The sequence below is a fragment of the Bos grunniens genome, chromosome 19 (genome assembly GCF_055505025.1).
Source record: "Bos grunniens cultivar Pamir isolate PY7600 chromosome 19, Bosgru_T2T1.0, whole genome shotgun sequence".
Classification (NCBI taxonomy): Eukaryota; Metazoa; Chordata; class Mammalia; order Artiodactyla; family Bovidae; genus Bos; species Bos grunniens.
This window is the reverse complement of record NC_141183.1, coordinates 40,974,440-40,995,007: the sequence shown is the minus strand read 5'-3', so window position 1 is coordinate 40,995,007 and position 20,568 is coordinate 40,974,440. Positions and strand designations below refer to the sequence as shown.

The following is a 20,568-nucleotide window of genomic DNA, read 5'->3' as shown; positions in this document are numbered from 1 at the left end:
CACTCCCGTCCTTTGCGGGAGAGGTTGCAGGGCGGGGAGAAGGAAACACACACTTGAAGGGAACAGAGCCACCTCCAGCACAACCCTCAGGGCTTTCGCTCCAGCAGCCTGAGAGCAGGCAGGAAGTCTCTCCTCACACCCTGCACAGTCTCTGGCTCCTCCGAAACCATCCATACCCGCTATCAAGGTGACAGTTGTCAGCACATCCTGAGAAAGACGGGTTGGCATTCACATCAAGTTCAACCCTCACACCAAAGGCAGCACACACTGTCCACACAGGGATGCTCCCACATAAAAACACCCCTTCAAGACCACAACACGAAACTGTTCCACCTAAATCCAGAGAGACAGAGAAAGTTAAGAAAAACGAAAAGGCAGAGGAACTACTCTCAATCAAAAGAGCAGGAGAAAATCCTTTTTTTTAAAATTTTAATTGGAGGCTAATTACTTTACAATACTGTGGTGGTTTTTGCCATACATTCATATGAATCAGCCATGGGTGCATATGTGTTCCCCATCCTGAACCCCCCTCCCACCTCCTTCCCCATCCCATCCCTCAGGGTCGTTCCAGTGCACCGGCCCTGAGCACCCTGTCTCATGCATCGAACCTGGACTGGTGATCTGTTTCACATATGATAATATATATGTTTCAGTGCTATTCTCTCAAATCATCCCACCCTCGCCTTCTCCCACAGAGTCCAAAAGTCTGTTCTTTACATCTGTGTCTCTTTCGCTGTCTCACATATAGGGTCATCGTTATCTTTCTAAATTCCATATATATGAAGAGAAAATCCTTGAAGAAATAATGGAACAGAGATAATCAGTCTATAGACAATGAATACAAAAGGTCAGTAATAAAAATGCTAACTGAATTAGGAGAGTAGATCCAAGCACAGATCAGTTTAACAAGGGACTAGAAATTATAATAAAGACCCAATCAAAAATTGATAATGCAATCACTGACATAAAAAAACACTTTAGAAGCAATGAATAGCAGACACTGATACTTATGCAATTTATGACACAGAAGAATGCATAAGTGGTCTGGAAGACAGAATAATAAAATTACCCAACCAGAACAGAAGAAAGAAGGGGGTGGGGGGAGGAAAAGAAAGAAAAAAAGAAAAAAAAAGAGAAAACAACATACGAGATCTATGGGATAATATAAACTGTGCCAATATTCACATTATAGGGATTCCAGAAAAAGAGAAAGGGATCAAAACTGTACTTGAAGAAATTATGGCTGAAAACTTCCTAAACCTAAAGGAAACAGATACCTAGGTACAGGAAGCACGGAGAATCCCAAACAAGATGCCACCAAACCAGCCCACACAAGGCATAAAGGGAGCAAGAGAAAAAAGTCATTTACAAAGGAATCCCACAAGGCCATCAGATCATTTCTCAGGCAGAAACTTCACAGGCCAGAAGGAAGTGGCATAATAAAGTCTTAAAAGGGAAAATCCTGCAACCGAGGGTACTCTACCCAGCAAGATTTTCATTTAGAATAGAAGGAAAGAATTTCTCCGACAAGCAAAAACTAAAAGAATTCAGTAATACTAAACCTACCCTAAAGAAATTTGTTGTTGTTTTCTCTAAATGGAAAAGAAGAATCTATAGGAAAGGGAAAACCCCAATAGGAAAAGCAAACATAGAGTAAGGATTAAATATCACTTAAATTAGCCAGTACAGTTTTTTTTAAAACTGTAAAAGCAGCTACAATAAACATTAAAACAATAAGCATGAAGAGGTAAAATGATATCAAAAACACAAAATGGAGTAAAAAAATGTGTATCTTTCAGAATGTGTTTGAACTTAAATGATTATCAGTTTAAAACAATTAAATATAATTACAGGTTAACATACATTAACCCTATGGTAACCACAAATCAAAAAAACCTACAGTAGATACACAAAAATCAAAAATAAAAGAAGACAAGCATACTACAAAATAAAATCATGAAACCACAATGGGAGAAAAGAAGAATAAAGAAACAGGGAAGAACTACAAAGACAACTGAAAGACAAGTAACAAAACGGCAGTCAGTACATACCCATCAAAAATTACTTTACATGTCAGTGTGCTGCGAATTCCCTGCTGGTCCAGTGGTTAGAACTCAGTGCTCTGACTGCCGTGGCCCAGGTTCAATCCTTGGTTGGGGAACTAAGATCCTACAAGCTGCACCACACACCCAAAAAAAGAAAAAAGTCAATGGATTAAATGCTGCGATCAAAAAATGTGTGGTGACCGAATGAATAAAATGTGAGGTCTTTCAATATACTGTCCATAACAGACTCACTTCAGGGCTAAAGACATAGACGGAAAGCGGGGTGATGGAAAAAGATATTTCATACAAATAGAAACAATGAAAAAGCTGAGGCAGCAATACTGGTATCAGACCAAATCATTTAAAACAAAGGCGATAATAAAAGACAAAGAACATTATATAATGAAAAAGGGATGAATGTAAGAGGAGGATATTATACTCATTTAACATGTGGACACCCAATACAGGAACACTGAAATATATAAAGCAAATACTAACAGACATAAAGAGAGAAAGTGATGATAATAATAGGAGCCTTAACACACTACCGCCCCCAGTGGACAGACCGTGCAGGCAAAAAAAACATCAACGAGGCGACACAAGTCTTAAATGACACGATAAACCACTCTGAAAAACTTAAAGCATTTCCTCTACATTCAGGAACTAGACAAGGATGCCCACTCTCGCCACTTCTGTTTATCACAGTATTACAAGTCCTACCCTCAGCGATCAGACAAGGAAAAAAAGTAAAAGGTATCCAACTTGGAAGAGGCAAAACTGTCATTATTTGCAGATGACATGATACTCGTTATCAAAAGAACCCTAAAGTCTCCACCTAAAAAAGTTATTAGAATAAATGAACTCAGCAAGGTTGCTGGATATAAGAGTAATACATAGACATCTGTATATGTGGAATCTAAAAAAATAACACAAATAAATGTAATATGCAAAACAAAAGCAGAGAAAACCTGTGGTTACCAAGGCAGGGAGAGAAGAGAGAGGGACAAATTAGGAGTATGGGATTAACAGATACAAACTGCTATATATAAAATAGACAAGCAGTATCTTATAATACTGTATAGCACAGGGAATGAAATGCATCATTGTATGATAACCTATAATGGAATATAATCTGCAAAAACACCAAGCTACTATGCTGTACATCTGAAACACAATACTGTAAATCAACTGGATTTCAACTAAGGAAAAGAGTGAAAAGAGAAAGCAGGAGGGCTAAGGGGAGTTAAGGAGGGGAAGGGTTGCACAAATAGGCCCGCGAAGGGCCAAGAAGGCAGGCAGGGGTCAGGAAGGCCAGCTCCACTGCACACTCAGAGGCCCAGGGGAGGTGGCAGCCCAGGATGGGCAGAAAATGTGAATTTCCATATTATCCAGTGGCCGGGAAGAGTGCTCCAAGAAGGGGCTGAGGAGGAATCTAGAAATAAACCACACCAGGAGGGACATGTCCACACATCCACGGCCAGCAGCAATGGACAAAGGGAAGCAGACTCACAGGTTGTGCAGCCAGGTTTGCAGTAAACAACCTGATCACGAAGATCCTCTTTTGGGGACTATTAAAACAGGTCATCTCCCGGCCAGGAAAACACTACAGAACAAGTCTGGATACGGGAAGGTGGGGCACTAACTGGCAAGACTGACAAAAGGCTGAGAGGCTGTGAAAGGCTCCTGGGTTCTGAAGGGCAGGGACAGGTGAGGGGCAGGATGTAGGTAGACGTGGTCTCCTGGAAGTGGGACCACCTTCCATGGACACTGAAACCTAGTCAGGGCATTGCTTGCTCATAAGGACACTCTGGAACAGTCCCCCAACTCTCTAGCACCAGCAGAGTTTACGATGGACTCTGCTCTCTCCCTAAATATTTCACCATGATAAAGGCAGCAGCCCCACACATCTGCCCCTGTAAGTCCTGAGTATACAAGAGCCGGCAAGAGAACTATTTGGAGGCAGGCAGTTAGTTCCTGTGCTATTTGAGTGTGAAGGGAGTCCTTGGGACTTCCTTGGAGATCCAGCAGTTAAGACTGCACACTTCCACTGTTGGGGGGCACAGGTTCAATCCCTGGTCAGGAAGTAACAACCCACAAACGGTGTGGCATGGCCAAAAACAAAAAAAGGCGGAGGGGGATTCATAAGGACTCTAAAAAATTAACAGTGACCACAGAAAAGGTACCGGAATTACAGTATCAGCAGCAATAACACACACAGAGATCTCAGTAAGATATGCAGACTGCTCTGCACGTTATACTCATCTAATCCCCATAATTATGTCTTAATCCCCATCTTACAGACAGGAAACTGAGGAACAGAAGACAATGCTCAAAGACAAAGAGTTAGAATGTCAGGTTCACTGATCCTTCTGTTATTTTCCTTCTTACTCTGCTATTAAGCCCACTCTGAATTTTTGATAGTTTTTTTTTTTTCGGCTATGCTGTGCGTATTGCAGGATTTTAGTTCCTTGAGAATTTCCTAGCCATTAAAACAAACAAACAAACAAAAAACAGAAGTTCCCAAATATCTAAATTAGTTATTGAGCTTCCAACATCTCCTTGAGAAAAGATTTAGAATTGCAACTGCTCTTGTCCTCTTCTCTCCTTTCAATCGAATAATTTTTAAATTTCATTTTGGTTATCTCCAGACTTTTAGCTATACCTCTTTGCATTGTTTTTATATGATGCTTTCCCTAAGTATTACCATGCTATGCTGTGCTACGCTTAGTCACTCAGTCATGTCTGACTGTTTGAGACCCCATGGACTGTAGCCCACCAGCCTCCTCTGGTCCATGGGGATTCTCCAGGCAAGAATACTGGAGTGGGTTGCCATGCCCTCCTCCAACATATCTTCTCAATCCAGGGATCAAACCAGGTCTCCCACATTGCAGGTGGATTCTTTACCATCTGAGCCACCAGGAAAGCCCAAGAATACTGGAGTGGATAGCCTATCTGTTCTCCAGAAGATCTTCCCGACCCAGGAATCAAACCGGGGTTGTCCTGCATTGCAGGACGATTCTTTACCAGCTGAGCTACCAGGGAAGTCCAAGTATTACCATATATATTCTCAATTTCCCAAGGTCTTCTCAGACTATAACATCACTTCCAGTAAAATACATTTACAATCAAATGTATCAATTACCGCCCCTTGACTTCCTCTTATGCTATAGTTACCATATGTATGATATACCTACATATTATTAATCCACAATGCACTTAAAAATTTTTGCTTCCGACACTTGTAAGATTTTTTTTTTAATTGAGAGAAATAAGTCTTTTACATTTACCTTCACATTACCATGTCAAGTGTTCTTCCATTCCTTATTGAACATCTATTAAGAATGCCAACTGTTCTCTTGTCCTTAGCACCACAGAAGAGAAACTTTTGGCACTATTAACATTTCATCATTCCAAAGCTTTCAGGCTCATGAACATAAATGCAAAAAGAGAACTTAAAATTTTAGCAATTCAAATCCCTAAGTATTTTTAAAGAACAACAGGGGTTTATCCCAGGAATGCAGGATTGGTTTAATATTTAAAAAGCAATCATTATTATTCATTACAATTCATTATAGTACACTAAAAGAAAACCCATATGATCATTTAAATAGAAGAAAAGGTACCTGACGAATAAAAACATTTCTGACAAAAACTCTCGGCAAATGAGGAAAATAAATTAACTCCTCAAACTGATACAGAGCATCTAAAGAAAATCTTGCAGCTAAAGTCATATTTAATGGCGTTTTTAAGAATGCTTTTCTTCATAAGATCAGAAACAATATAAATGTCTGCTCTTACCATTTCTATTTAACATTGAGCTGGAGGTTCCAGCCAGTTCAATCAGGGAAAATAAATAAAAGCATGAGAAAAAGTTAAAACTTTCTATTAACAGACAATATAATTGTCTATGAAGAAAATCTGATGATATACAAAAACAACAAAATACCACTAAGCGAGTTTAGCAAGGCTGCAGGATACAAAATCAATTCACAAATATCAATCTTATTTCTTTACACTAGCAATGAGCAGTCAAAATTTGGATTTTAAAAAGCATACAAAAACAAAAAATTCATCCTTAGGAACAAACATGACAAAAGATGTGAAAGATTTGTACACTGAACAGCACAAAACCCCGGTGGAGCTTTAAAAGGCTTAGAGAGCCTTATGAAGATTCAATGTTATTAGGACAGACACCTCATTGAAGAAAACATACAGATGGCAAATAAGCATATAAAAAGATGCTCAACATTAGTCATTAGGAAAACAGAAATCAAAAACACCTATTAGAAAAATTAGAGAGTAAGCCAGCTCTACAGTTCAATGGATAGTTTGTTGGACTTGAGACTGGCAGGACATTACAAAATACAAAAAGGAGACCTTCAACCTTTGGAGGTTGTCTTGATTATGATGGTTTTACATGTGTATAATATCCCCAAACTTCTCAAACTGTATAGTTTATATACATGACTTAAGTCAAATAGAGCTGCTTTTTTAAGTGAAAAAGCTCTTTCAAAGGTTTCCTAAAGACAAGTACACATATAGAATATTTTCCTATTTTTATTTGGGATATTATTTTCTATTCTATTCTCATAACATTGTATGCAAACAAGTTCCTATATTAGCATAAATGTTTTAACTTCACTTTTTAAACAGCAACATAGTACACACCGTAAGGCCACACAATTCAAGCCACATTGATGGGTGTTTAGGTTATTTCTAATTTGCTATTATAATACCAAAGTGAACATATTTTGCATATATTTGTAAATAAGTATACACACACAAGCAAAGGGTGCATTCATTTAATACTTTTTGTCCAGTCTCAGGATCTACATAAATGTTAGAATTAATAAATTAGTTTAGCAAGGTAATAAAATACAAGGTCAATATATAGGTAGCAACATCTGGAAAACCAAAAAGATTAACTACTACTTAAAATAACATGAAAAGAAATCGATACCTAGAAATAAGTCCAATAAAAGGTACCAGACCTCTACACAGAAAACCACAAAGCATGGAAATTCCCTGGTGGTCCAGTGGTTAGAACTTGGAGCTTTCACTGCCAGGGCCTGGGTTCAATTTCCGACTGAAGAATCAAGACCCTGCAAGCTGCGTGGCACAACTAAAACAAAATACAACCCACAAAACACAGGGAAAAAAATTAAAGATCTAAATAAACGGAATAGACTGTGTTCATGGATTAAAGAACGTAACTGTGTGAAGATTGTGTGAATTCTCCCAAATTTATTTAGATTCAATAAAATCCTCAACATACCAGCAGGTTAGGTTGTTGTTGCTGTTCTACTACTGAAATTATCAAGTTGATTCTAAGGTGTATATGGAAATGCAAAGAGCCAAGAATAACCAATACAATCTTAAATAACAAAAAATGGAGGACTGACATTACCAGATATTGAATTATTTTATACCTACAGTGTTACACAGGCACCAGGAAAAGACCAATGGAACAATAAATGTTGCTGGATCAGTTAAATATCCATATGGAAAAATGCTTAACACCTTATTACCATGCACAATATAGATTCTAGATGCTGGATCTAGATATGACAGATCAAAGATTGCTTCTAGAAAAACAATCTTGAGGTAGATAAGTACTTCTTAAATAGGACACATAAAGCATTTTACATTACAGGAAAAGAGATATATTGGACTACATTAAAATTAAGACCTGCTCAAGACATCATTCAGTTCAGTTCAGTTCAGTCGCTCAGTCATGTCCGACTCTTCGCGACCCCATGAATCGCAGCACGCCAGGCCTCCCTGTCCATCACCAACTCCCGGAGTTCACTCAGACTCACGTCCATTGAGTCAGTGATGCCATCCAGCCATCTCATCCTCTGTCGTCCCCTTCTCCTCCTGCCCCCAATCCCTCCCGGCATCAGTCTTCGCCAATGAGTCAACTTTTTGCATGAGGTGGCCAAAGTACTGGAGTTTCAGCTTCAGCATCATTCCTTCCAAAGACATCCCAGGGCTGATCTCCTTTAGAATGGACTGGTTGGATCTCCTTGCAGTCCAAGGGACTCTCAAGAGTCTTCTCCAACACCACAGTTCAAAAGCATCAATTCTTCAGTGCTCAGCTTTCTTCACAGTCCAACTCTCACATCCATACATGACCACTGGAAAAACCATAGCCTTGACTAGATGGACCTTTGTTGGCAAAGTAATGTCTCTGCTTTTGAATATGCTATCTAGGTTGGTCATACTTTTCTTCCAAGGAGTAAGCGTCTTTTAATTTCATGGCTGCAGTTACCATCTGCAGTGATTTTGGAGCCCCCAAAAATAGTCTGACACTGTTTCCACTGTTTCCCCATCTATTTCCCATGAAGTGATGGGACCAGATGCCATGATCTTAGTTTTCTGAATGTTGAGCATTAACATACTACAAAAGCAGGGCATAAAAAGGGAGATAACGATAGTAACTATAAAGATACATTCTAAATGTATAGCTATCCCCCCCAAAAATATAAAGATGCCCTACAAATCAATGATGACAACCTACAGAAAAATAGGCAAAGATATCCAAATGTCCATAATCACATTAAAAAGTACTGTCTCATTAGGGAAAATAGAAATTAAACCCAGAATAAGAAATCACTACACATCCACCAGACGGCTACAACTAAAAACAGTGACTATACCAAATGCCAGGGAAGATTTAGAGCAACTGAGATTCTCATACACTGCTGTAAAGCAGTATGTACTGTCAAAACAGTACAACCACTTTGGAAAACTGTTTTGCACTATCTACGAGGCTGAAGCCATGGTTTTTCTGGTAGTCACATTCGGATGTGAGTTGGACTATAAAGAAAGCTGAGTACCGAAGAACCGATGCTTTGGAAGAGGTGTTGGAAAAGACTCCGGACAGTCCTTGGACGGCAACGAGATCAAACCAGTCAGTCCTAAAGGAAATCAGTCCTGAATATTCATTGGAAGGACTGATGCAAAGAACTGACTCATTGGAAAAGACCAGACCCTGATGCTGGGGAAGATTCAAAGCAGAAGGGGGACAACAGGTTGGATGACATCACTGACTTGAAGAACACTGAGTTTCAGCAAGCTCTGGGAGTTGGTGATGAACAGGGAAGCCTGTTGTGCTGCAATCCATGGGTTGCAGAGTCGGACATGACTGACTGAAAGGATGAGGCTGAACACATATATTCTCTATGACCCACCAGTTCCATTCTAAGATATTTATGCAACATTAATTCATACATATACATACCAAAAGACACGCACAAAAGTCCATAGCAGCATTATTTGTACCACCTCAAAACTGAAAATACCCATACGTAGGATAGGTAATGGTATACTAATGTAACAAAATACTATCATACATGGCCATGAAAACACACTGTTACAGGCAATGACATGTACTAACCCCACAAACCTAATGTCTGGGGGGGGTGGGGAGGGCGGGGAAACAAGCCATTTCATTTATGAATGTCTACCATTTAGTTTCAAAACCAGGAAAAATTGATCAATAGCAATGATCCAGATACTGGTTCCATTTGTGGGGGTTAAGGGGGTAAATTAAGGAACAGGCATGAAACAGTCCTTTAGGATGTTGGTCCTGTTGTGATTAAATGGTGTGTTCCCTTTGTAAAAATTAAAATTCTAAGATGTATCCTCACAACGAAGTATTCTACATATCTGATCTTTGCTAACTATAATCTTAGCCAAGGTGAAATTGGCATCTCTTGCTTTGGCTTACATTTCCATAATGATGTTAAGTGAAAAAAACAAGTTTTTAAAGATTCCTAGAACTCACCTAAAAGCAAACTCTGAGGGAATTCAGCAATTACTGTGGTCTGTTAAGGCTGCAAATATACCACTAATTAACATAAAAGAAGCCTTAGGTGCTAAAATAAGGCCGACTCCAACTCTATAGCACCAGAGTTCTAAGTGGAAGAGTGTCTTAGTGGAAGACGCACAAACCATGCAGGAACGAAGCACAAGCGCTGAGACTTCCAGCACAACTGAAGAAAGTGGTCAATGACAGCTTTAAAGAATGCTCCTGCACATGCCTCATAATGTATGGGCTACACAAGCACACAACTGTGAAACAAATGCCTGAAATCCAGCAACTTTTTCTTAAAAAAAAAAAAAAAAAAAAAAACAGAAAACTTAGGTTATCTGGAAAACTCAGTCACAGCACTGCAGCAACTTGGCAACCCACAATCACTACTTATTATCTATTTGGATTATGGCTCTACTTGTCCAAGCTAAATTGGAAGAATGGCTCCACTTATTTAAAAAAAAAACTAATTTCTAAATTAAGCTACTAGAAAAAAATTAACCTGGTCATTAATCTTGACTCTTTCTAGATGGTAGCCACCAAAGAGCCCTAAACATACTTACCATTTATATTCTATTTCCTCAATTCTAGTATGATTTATACTACAGCTTAATTTCTACTATAGCTTTTCAAAAAGGCATGTTATCAGTTGCAAACCATATACTGATCTCAGAAACTTTAAAGTGTATTTCAATAAAACATTAACAGCCCAAAAGAAAAAGAATGCTTAATGGTTATGAGCATGGGCTCTTCAGTCATACAAACCCAACTCTGAATTCTGTTCGACTACTACTAACTTTGTAGCTTTGGAGAAGTTTCTCAACTTCTCCCTATCCGTTTTCCTACTGGCAAAATGCAGATGGAAAACTCACCTAATGACCGAGTACCTATGTGCTAGGCCCTACCTAATGACAGTGCCTTGAACACAGCTGATACTGTCTTAGCTGTTAGCTGTCAGTTATCAATCACAAGTCTAGGATCTCAAAGAAATGAGAGCTACAAGACAGGGTTTAATTTTGCTGATCTGGGTTGGATCCAGTATCACCACTTCCTCTAAAAGCTCACAATTCCTTTCCACTAGTGGCGGGGGGGACGGGGAAGGGGCAAGATAGGGGTAGGGAATTTAGAGGTACAACCTATATATATATATATATATGTATGTAGTCAACACTCTAACTATAAATGGGAGTATAACCTTTAAAACCTGTGACTATGTTGCACACTTGAAATTCATATTATAAATCAACTATATCTCAAAACAAAAACAAAAAACCACTCCAATGGGGGAAAAGAAAACTTTAAATTCAAAGAAAAACAATTCCTATAGTGAAGCTTCCCAGAATTTTACCAGGGAACCCAGTGAGCATGTTAAAACTTTCAAAGACTCATCTTTATTGCCAAAATTTCAGCATGCTCACCCCTCTAACTGTCCTAGGATCAATACCATAGCAGCTAATTGGGGATTTTTGGTTTTTTTGTAAATCACAAACAGCATTCATCTGGAGCAAGAGTGGCAATGTTTATACTATTCCACCAAGACACCCGTACAATCTAACTTAAAATTCATTCTAGTCTTCCTAGAATGCAGCAAAACTAGATTTTCTTTTCTGGCCACGCATCTCAATGCCCAAGCATGGGTATAAACCCATTTATTGTTACTACTAAGATTTCAGAAAACCTCTGGGTTTAAAACTTCATTTTTAAACCAAAAAATCAAAATTAAAAGATTAATCACATTCAAGTTTGTAATGGTCAAGTTCCTATTTAAATCAACTGATCCTCACAGATGACTAAACCAAGAACTGGAAGAAAAAAAAAAAAAACACCCCACCTTCCCAGACCAGATACAGGAAGTAGCATAACACTGTCACACTTCTGCAGTCTCCACACTTGACTGCCTTCCAGTCTTTGATAGGATCTTTCTGAACACCTGCTGCTGCTAAGTCGCTTCAGTCGTGTCCGACTCTGTGCAACCCCAGAGATGGCAGCCCACCAGGCTCCCCCATCCCTGGGATTCTCCAGGCAAGAACACTGGAGTGGGTTGCCATTTCCTTCTCCAAAGCATGAGTGAAAAATCAAAGTGAAGTCGCTCAGTCGTTCCCAACTCTTAGCGACCCCATGGACTGCAGCCTACCAGGCTCCTCTGTCCATGGATTTTCCAGGCAAGAGTACTGGAGTGGGGTGCCATTGCCTTCTCCTATAACTAAACAAACTTGTCCTTCTGATGTCTCTTGTTTTCTTTGGATGGCAAGCTCTTTTTTCTCCATACCTAGAGTGTCACATCACTGAAAATGCTCAGAGAATCCTGAATTTGCTGAATACATATAACTAAGTCTACATAGGCAACCAAGGAACTCTTACACTAAGCAAATTCATGTTGACAACCCAACTGAACAGAGAATCACCTCCACAAACCAGACTATTTTGTAAAAAGATTACCTAGTGGTTCATGTGAACTCTTCCAAGTCCAGGCATCCACACATTAGTGTGGGAGCAGCCTGCAAAACCCTGATTAGCAGCTTCTTTAAAAATTTGCAGTAAGGGTTTTACGAATTCCTCTGTTGGACTGAAATGCAGCATACAGTTGGCAAAAATACTGCTGGACAAAGAACAAATCATCTGATTAGCTCTTGGAGGTAGCTCCAGAGAGTATAATTTGTATGTGATCACCTCCAACTATCTGATAGAAAAACAATTCACAAAAATATGATTGTTCATTCTACATACTTATTTTAATAGCAACTACTAGTACATCACTAATCTATTAATTTCCCAAGTCTTAACAACAAAGAACTAAAGTCCAAGATACACTTTTGGTATATCTCATTTAGCAATGAGTCGAGCACAGTGAAGCTGGTACTCTCATATGTTGCTGATGTGGCTATAATGTGGAATAACTCTTCAAGGGAAGGTACTGGGTTGGCGAAAAGGCTCCGGTAAAAATAAAAGACATATTTTCACCAAGAACTTTATTGATCAATGTAGTCACTAACTGAATGAATGTTTTGGCCAACCCAATAGTATTTACCAATTGCAAAGCTGTTTTCTAACACAGGGAATCTAGAAATGTTATCACAGATACACAGGCGACTATTTAAGCGGACCATTAACAAAGACATTTACTGCAGCAGCATTTACAAAAGCAAAGCTGGAAATAAGCTCAATGTTCAAGAGTAGTCAACTTCCCCCCGACCCACCGCCAAATGAGGAGTACATCAATGTGAGACAGTCATTCAGATTGACCTCAATGCCTGACATAAAATGATCTATATTAACTAAGTATCTGTACACACTGTTGTATAAATTCTCTCAAAGATATTACATCGAGTGTTTCTAACAGAGGACCACTGTACTATTTCACCATGTGTACGTGTACTTCTGAGAATCTATTTAATTCTTCTCTATTCCTGCCACTCATTGGAGCAGGCGGAAAGTAACCTCAGCCTTCAGTTGTACAACTCCAAAAATTGCATGTTAGATGACCCTTAAGTACATTTTGTATTATAAAAAAACACTGGCACTTTAATGATTAAAATAAACATCACACTGTTACCTGATTTAGAGGACGGGATACTTGCACTATTTATACTCCTTGTTCTTCAGAACCAGGTTACATACAGGTTAACTTTTTCCCCCAGAAACATACATCATTTTTGGGAAACAAGTGATTTATGGAAGAAAAAAAAAAGTTCTTCACATTCAGGCAAAAAATATAATCAATGTATTTAGACTAGAGATTTTATTATAGAAGGAAAAAGGATAGAGGCACAATAATGTTTGGCATTTTTAATTTAGGTTTGTTTTATTTAAGTTTAATGTTAATCCATGCTGTGTTTCAGTAAGAACAATACAGATTCTGTATCTGTGGCTCCAGTCAGATATCCAGTAGTACAAATTAGCTTCAAGTTACACATACTGAACAAAAGAGGTTGAGCGAGCGAAGGAGGGGAGGGGCGGGGCCCGGGGGAGAGGGAAGGAGAAGAAACAAAGAATTGAACACGCATGCAGGCTTTTCCATACCACCTTCAACGCTAACCTGCTTCAGAGGGAGAGTAAAAGTAGGCAAGAATGAGCAGCCACGGATTGTTGAACTGTTACCAGCACCATGCTTTTCAGCAACATTTCAGCAGAGTTTGAAACACTTTTTTTTTTTTTAACAGCAAAACCATTACAACAAACTCTCCACAATACCTTTTACCACCTCAAGCTAACATCCAATTAATTTTAAACATTGGTATAAAATTCAATTTAAGCAATTAGAAAAAGGGAAAATGATACCACATACACCAATATAGTGTGATTAACCTTTCTCTTAGATGCTTGCATCACGTAAAATTCTAATGGCTTTCGAATGTAATTTCCATTTCTAATGGTGATCTTGCCACATCTGGCAGGAGACAATACAGTAATGCTGAAAAAGCCTCTATGCAGTCCTGTTAGTGTTCTTAAAGAACCTAAAAGCTGGGACCAGTAAAATCCACAGAAATTCACTCTTGCCTTTAAGAACTTTTGAAAACTGTTTAAAAAAAAAAAAAAAAAAAACCAACAGGGCAGGAACCTAAATTCTGAGACCAAATGTAAAAGTCAGATTTGGTGGTTCTCAGTGACAATGGGGGAACTTCCAAGAGGGGTGGGATGGGAAGGTCTAGGGTGGTCAGAGATGGTTTCTCTTGTTGGCTTTTATGTCTCACTGATTTTCATCTTCCACATCCTGCAGCGCTTCTTTATTCTGCTCTTCACCTGCAAAGAAGAATGACAATTAATTTATAACCTACTAAACTAGGTTGCTGTGGGGACAGACAAAGGTATCATTCCAAGCATAAGACTCCTTATATTTGATACAACTGGTCTAAACACAGACAGGCAAAGGACTGCTACCATCCTTGACACCTTAGATGCCTAAGCCAAGAGGTGCTGCTGGATCAAGGTCCTGAATGATCAACAGGATGAAAAAAAAAATTGATGCATAGTAAAAGTCAATGTTTTTATGCTAAAAAAGCTCTTAAGTAGACAGCCAAGGTAACCATATTATCAAAATGATTTTCAAGCTTTCATGTGTATCTTGAGTCAAAATACTCTTTCTCAATAACCTCACCTCTTCAAGAACCAAGAGTATTTTATAAATTTTTGCAAAATCTAATTGATCTGAAGGTTCATTAGAAACATTTCAATATGAGAACTGAGCAGTAAAACGACTCAAAGGAGTTGGAAGATTCTGCTTTTGTAAACGAATATTTTACACATTTTGTATCTTGGACAATCGCACCAAACCATAAACCACATCTCTCACTGTAGAGTGGAACACCATGCTCAAAGTAAACCAGACCACTGAGGTTATTAAAGAAGGGCATTTGGACCAGTTCTCTCATGCCACTTTTCTCTTCCCTTAGAACATGATTATTAATTAGCCTGAGGAATTTCAACTGCACTATGACATGCAATCGAAAGCCAGCCTATTCACCAGTCGTCTACCTATTAATAAGCATAAGACAGCCATAGTAAGGAAGCATGCAGGCTTTTGCCAAAAAATAAACAGATAAAAGTTACATTATTTTGTGCTATAATAAACCTCTAATTCCTAAGTAGTTACTAGTTTGATCAAAATAAATGAAAGATCAATGAAATAATCCAACAATCATGATACTGCAGACAATTCATCCATTCATACTGCTTGTTAAATTACTTAGTCAGAATGGACAAATGACACTAAGAGCAGCTCCCTACAGGCATAAAGCAGAACTCTGAGGAACACTTTTAAATTGTCTTGTCTTAAAGACCTTGATACGATAAATGCTGTCATGGCAGTAAGGGTAAAGATAGTTTTAGTCATTTCAACATTTCTTTTGTGATAAAAATGTTTGCCATTTATTGTTTTAAAAAAGTATTTAAGGTAGATAAAGATTTTTTGACTCATTTAGAAAGACATGCAAAGAAAAGACGAAAACAACCATTTACTGAGGGAAGAAATGATGGACCACCCAATTGTTCTCCCAATGAACAATAATGTATTCAAACTTAAGAAATGATAAGAACATTCACACTCATTTTCAACAGCAATACACTGCCAAAATACAGTTAACATACATCAATAGAGCACACTCTTAACTTACTTATAAGCAATCACTAGGTTTGCCAAAAGTTCCAAGTAACTCTGGTGTAAAAACATTGTCAAAGAAGTCACACCCAACCAGAAGTAGACAGGGGTAGCAGATCATAAATGTCTTAAAAGGTTTTGCATCCTGGGATGTATAACAGGCAGTTTTTTAAGCAACAAGATGATGATATGCAGGCATGATTAGTGAAGAACCAAAACTAAAAGCAGAATTCACTGTGCCATGATAATGACTTACAAAGTAGAGTTTTTAGGAAAGGAAGAGTTGGATTTTCCTTTAGGAATCTATATTGTAAGGAGAAAGGGAGGGAGAACAATCATATGAAAGCAACATTACAAGAAAAATAAACCAAGAGCAGGACAAAGGAAAACATCAATGACTTTGGGGAATCAGATTTTGGAATCTTACTTTGCATGAACTTCACTCTAAGAAATCTGTTTTGTTTTTTGTTTTTTTTAATCTGTTCCTTTTTAAGAGGACAAAATATCCTCTTAAAAGGTATACAGAAAGGGAGAAAACATTTCCTCAGATATGTATTTCTTTGCCCAGTTTCTGGATTGGGAAGGGAGAAGGGAACAAGCAGAGAGAACACATTTCCTCTCTATGAACTTGTGTATTAAACAGTCCTCTGATCATAGGTTAAAAGAAAAAGGACCGAAATTGCTTGATGAGACAAAGTGGTGCTCCCTTTAAAGAATTATGTTTGAACACACCCAGACAAACATTAACATTCTGCAGGCAAAAAGAATACAAGCATGTATAAGTAAAGGTTTGTGAACAACATAAAGTTCATAGATTTCTTTGTTTAGAAACCCTCAATTCAAATGCTTTTTTACGCCACTTTTCACATTTAAAGTAAAAAAGGAGAAAACAATCTAAATAATCCTTAAACTAAGTGCAAGTAACATCCTAACTTCATAACCCAAATTCTTCTACATTCAGCATTGATTCTAAATCACAAAAGCAATTTAACATGTAACATTAGCAAAACAGGCAAATAATTTTCTAGTATCAACAGTTTGTAATTTCAGACAGCTTGTTTATTTTGCTAAAATTTCAACAGACCACTTGAATTTTTCAAGTTAAACTATGTTTCATAATTCCAAATATTTTGTAACACACCTCTTAAAACCTAATCTGTCTCAATGAAATTTAATTGGTCGATCTACAAAGTCATAAGGAATTGATGCAATTGAATTTCATTAGTTTAAGTGTTTAAGATTAAAGAGAAATCTACTCTAAAATGTAATTAAACATTTTGTATAAAAAACATTCTCAACTATGAAAACATAATAAGTTTAAAGATATTTTATTTTTAAATAATCCATTTAACAAAACATGCTTGATAACCAAGAAAAAGAGTATCTTTGATTCTGTATAAATGGAATCACAATCTGCCTTAATCAATTCTTGGTTATGAGTGATAACAGAAAATCAGACTTATTTTTATTTTTGGAATCTAGCAACTTTATGAAAGGAGACATCTGTACCAAATAATGTGTCCCCCCCCAAAAAAATATCACTTTTCAAAATCACTTTTTGTTGTTGGTATTTTTCACCCTCAAAAAAATATCCCAAGAGATCAAAGAGGTATAGCTTACTTTAGGTCAATACCGCTTACCAAACTCTCCACATGCTTTTTCCTTTTATCCCCTCAAACAGGCAGAGAGATATTAGTCTTCTCTGAGCTGGGGGTGACTATGAAGAGTCCACAGCTATCTGGCCATTCTTCTTAGTAGTTATTGTTAGAATACAATAGAATTTAAAGCTGGAAGGAACCCCAGTCATTAGTTCAGAGATGGTTTAGTTGGTTTTGAGTTCCACAGACTGGTAGTGGTTGCCTGCAGTGCTGTGCTGACGAAAAGTAATCTGTGACTCCATCTGGCTTTGTTGGTGAAGTGTGCAAGTAAGTCACATGCACCACAAATCTCAAGCCAAACCTAGTCAAGTTCTAAACAGTTCACAGAGCTACTGCATTTTAGAAGCAGAGTCCCCTAACTCTCACTTACCGTTAAGATAATTCTAAAACCTGACTCTGTCCTTCCACCGCCAACCTACATTCCCTGCCATCCATTTTCACAGACATCTTTAAAAAGTTATGTTTCCAAATACAATATATATTGGTCTGACTAAGAAAAACTCCATTTAGCCTCAAGGAATACAAAATATGCTTCAGTTTGGGTAATACACTTTTAAAGGATTTGTAGCTAAAAATGACAAAATGTTGTTTCCACTCCCTGTATCACCAGAGCCAGTTACAAACACTCTTATAATTATCATGTCACACTAGTTTGTGTCCATCTCCCCATCCAGTCTCCCCACCCTTTCAATGATCTATCATGGGTAAAAACAATTCTTTAGCAATGAGTAGAATAAAATATTCTTTAAAATCAAGAAACGTGACAAATTTGGTCCTTTACATCTGGAAAACTAAGCACCCACCCTACTCCCAACCACAAGATTAAATTTTATAAAATAGGTAACTATTTACAACTGCAACATTAGAAAACAAAGAGACTATATCAGATCTCTTAAATAAGGATCTATATGAGCAGGGTGTTTCATCTGCTGTATAGAATACAGAGGAAAATCAGTCTTTATATAAAAGATTTCCACACAGGAAAGATACCATAAATACCTACTTATAACCATCTAAGTTTTAACCTGAGGATTGCCACTCAGCCAAAACAGTGACAACAACAATAAAATATAATTAACCTTAGACCCCTAAAACTGAATCTGAAGAATGGTAATATGAACTGCTTCCTCTCCCATCTTTCAAAACTGATAGAACAGAAAACTAAGTTTAGCCAATGTTATGACAGGTAAATCTTTAAATCTTTGATTATTAACAAAAGATCTCCTTTTCCAAACAGGCCTTTTACATTATTATCTTACAGACCAAAATGTAAGGCTGTACTTTGAAACCATTTCCTGTAAAGGTAGTAATTAAAATTTGATAGTTTGGAGGGTAAGCTGAGTCTAAGTTATAGCATAATAATATGAAGAAATCCCAATTTTCTAAGAGTAAATAGATCCAACAACTGAAAGAGACACATTTTAACTTCAGTCTCCTTACCATCACCCTGCATGTCTGAAGTCCATAGTGTCAGATTATCACGTAACAACTGCATGATAAGTGTAGAGTCCTTATAGCTTTCTTCACTCAGCGTGTCCAGTTCTGCAATTGCATCATCAAAAGCTGCTTTTGCCAACCTACAAGAGTTCACATAATGTATTATAAAAATAAACTAAACAAGTCCAAAATAAACTAAACAAGTCCAAAAACAGATTTTAGAAATGACGTAAGTTAAATCTCAAGTCTTTTCTTGAGTTATCACTACCAGACCCTATTAGACGCTGAATGCTTGGCACTGAAAACAGGTGTAACTAATGAAACGCCTTTTTAAATTTTGTAATCCAGCAACTGTGGAACTAGTGAAATTTTTGTTGACGTTCCACTGATTACTATGCTTTTGACAAGCAGACCTAATCCCATCCAAGCCACCATCAAAATATATGCATGTGAATGGTATTTCCAAATTCTAGTCAGTTTAACTTTAATAAAGTTTTAATGCAAAAAGAAAAAATTCTGGGACAGTATCTCACAATTTAATTCAATAAAATTTAATGTTAATAGAGCATGAAAGAAAAAACCCACAAAAATGTGATCATATAAGCCATTTACTACAGTTAAGAAACAAAATTCACCTTTACTTTTTGAGTACTGTGTACTATGTACACCAAGTGATGCTGGGAACAGGTAGGAAAAAAAGGAAAGAGACGTAATATGAGTCCACAATGAACTTTTTTAAAACACCTAAAAATAGAGGGAGTGACATAAATAGCTACTATAACATAAAGTGCCAACCTGGAGAAAGTACTTCAGGGACCCAAGAGGGTAAGCAAATTAAGAAGTCATATTTGAACAATCTTAATGGGTAGAAAAAGAACAAATGGCATACTTCACATTAAAGCAGAAGCACGGAAAGGACTTAGGTTGAAGCTGTGTGTGCTACGGCTAGACTAGAGAATGGCAATCAAAGAGTCAACCAATACTATCCCTGAACAGCCATAGCTTCTTCAGTTAAGATACGTTACCTGCTTGGACTCACTCAACTAGCCATTTAGAAAGCTTTTAGATGAATTAATATTGATTTTTCATTCAAAAGAACCCACCTGACAGCTGGAAAATCTTTTTCAGGGAATATCTGATTCCTACATACCCAAGAACACCGAGGTTACTTTGTACACTTACTCCTATTGTATGATTTATCTAAAACAGGCAAATTCATAGAGATTATCAGAAAATCGGACAGAGGTGTATATACTGTTATTGTTTAGTGCTAAGTTTGTTTCAGTTGATAAAAAAGTTTTAGAAATAGATGCAACAGACAATATTGTGGGTGTACTTAATGTCTACCCACTCCCACGGACAAAGGAGCCTGGCGGGCTTCCCTGATGGCTTAGTGGTAAAGAATCTGCCTGCAGTGCAGAAGGAGACCTGGGTTGCGAAGATGCCCTGGAATAGGATATGACAACCCATTCCAGTATTCGTGCCTGGAAAATTCCATGGACAGAGGAGCTACTGTCC

The 20,568-nt window shown here is 37.7% G+C and overlaps 1 protein-coding gene across 3 annotated transcripts in view; it reads right to left on the bottom strand.

The window, feature by feature from the left end:
* Positions 1-13,637: 13,637 nt before the first annotated feature.
* Positions 13,638-20,568, bottom strand: part of YWHAE (tyrosine 3-monooxygenase/tryptophan 5-monooxygenase activation protein epsilon) — a 34,807-nt gene continuing 27,876 nt past the window's right edge. The window contains exons 5-7 of one of the 3 annotated variants that reach the window (XM_086359824.1): positions 19,054-19,190; positions 16,212-16,258; positions 13,638-14,601 (exon numbers count right to left, since the gene is read on the bottom strand). In XM_086359824.1, the coding sequence (XP_086215950.1) occupies positions 16,251-16,258; positions 19,054-19,190 (145 nt within the window). In that variant the 3' untranslated portion in view covers positions 13,638-14,601; positions 16,212-16,250. Of the gene's footprint in view, positions 14,602-16,211; positions 16,259-17,417; positions 19,191-20,568 lie in introns of those variants that run through there. The other 2 variants (XM_086359823.1, XM_086359822.1) reach the window with 2 other exon arrangements.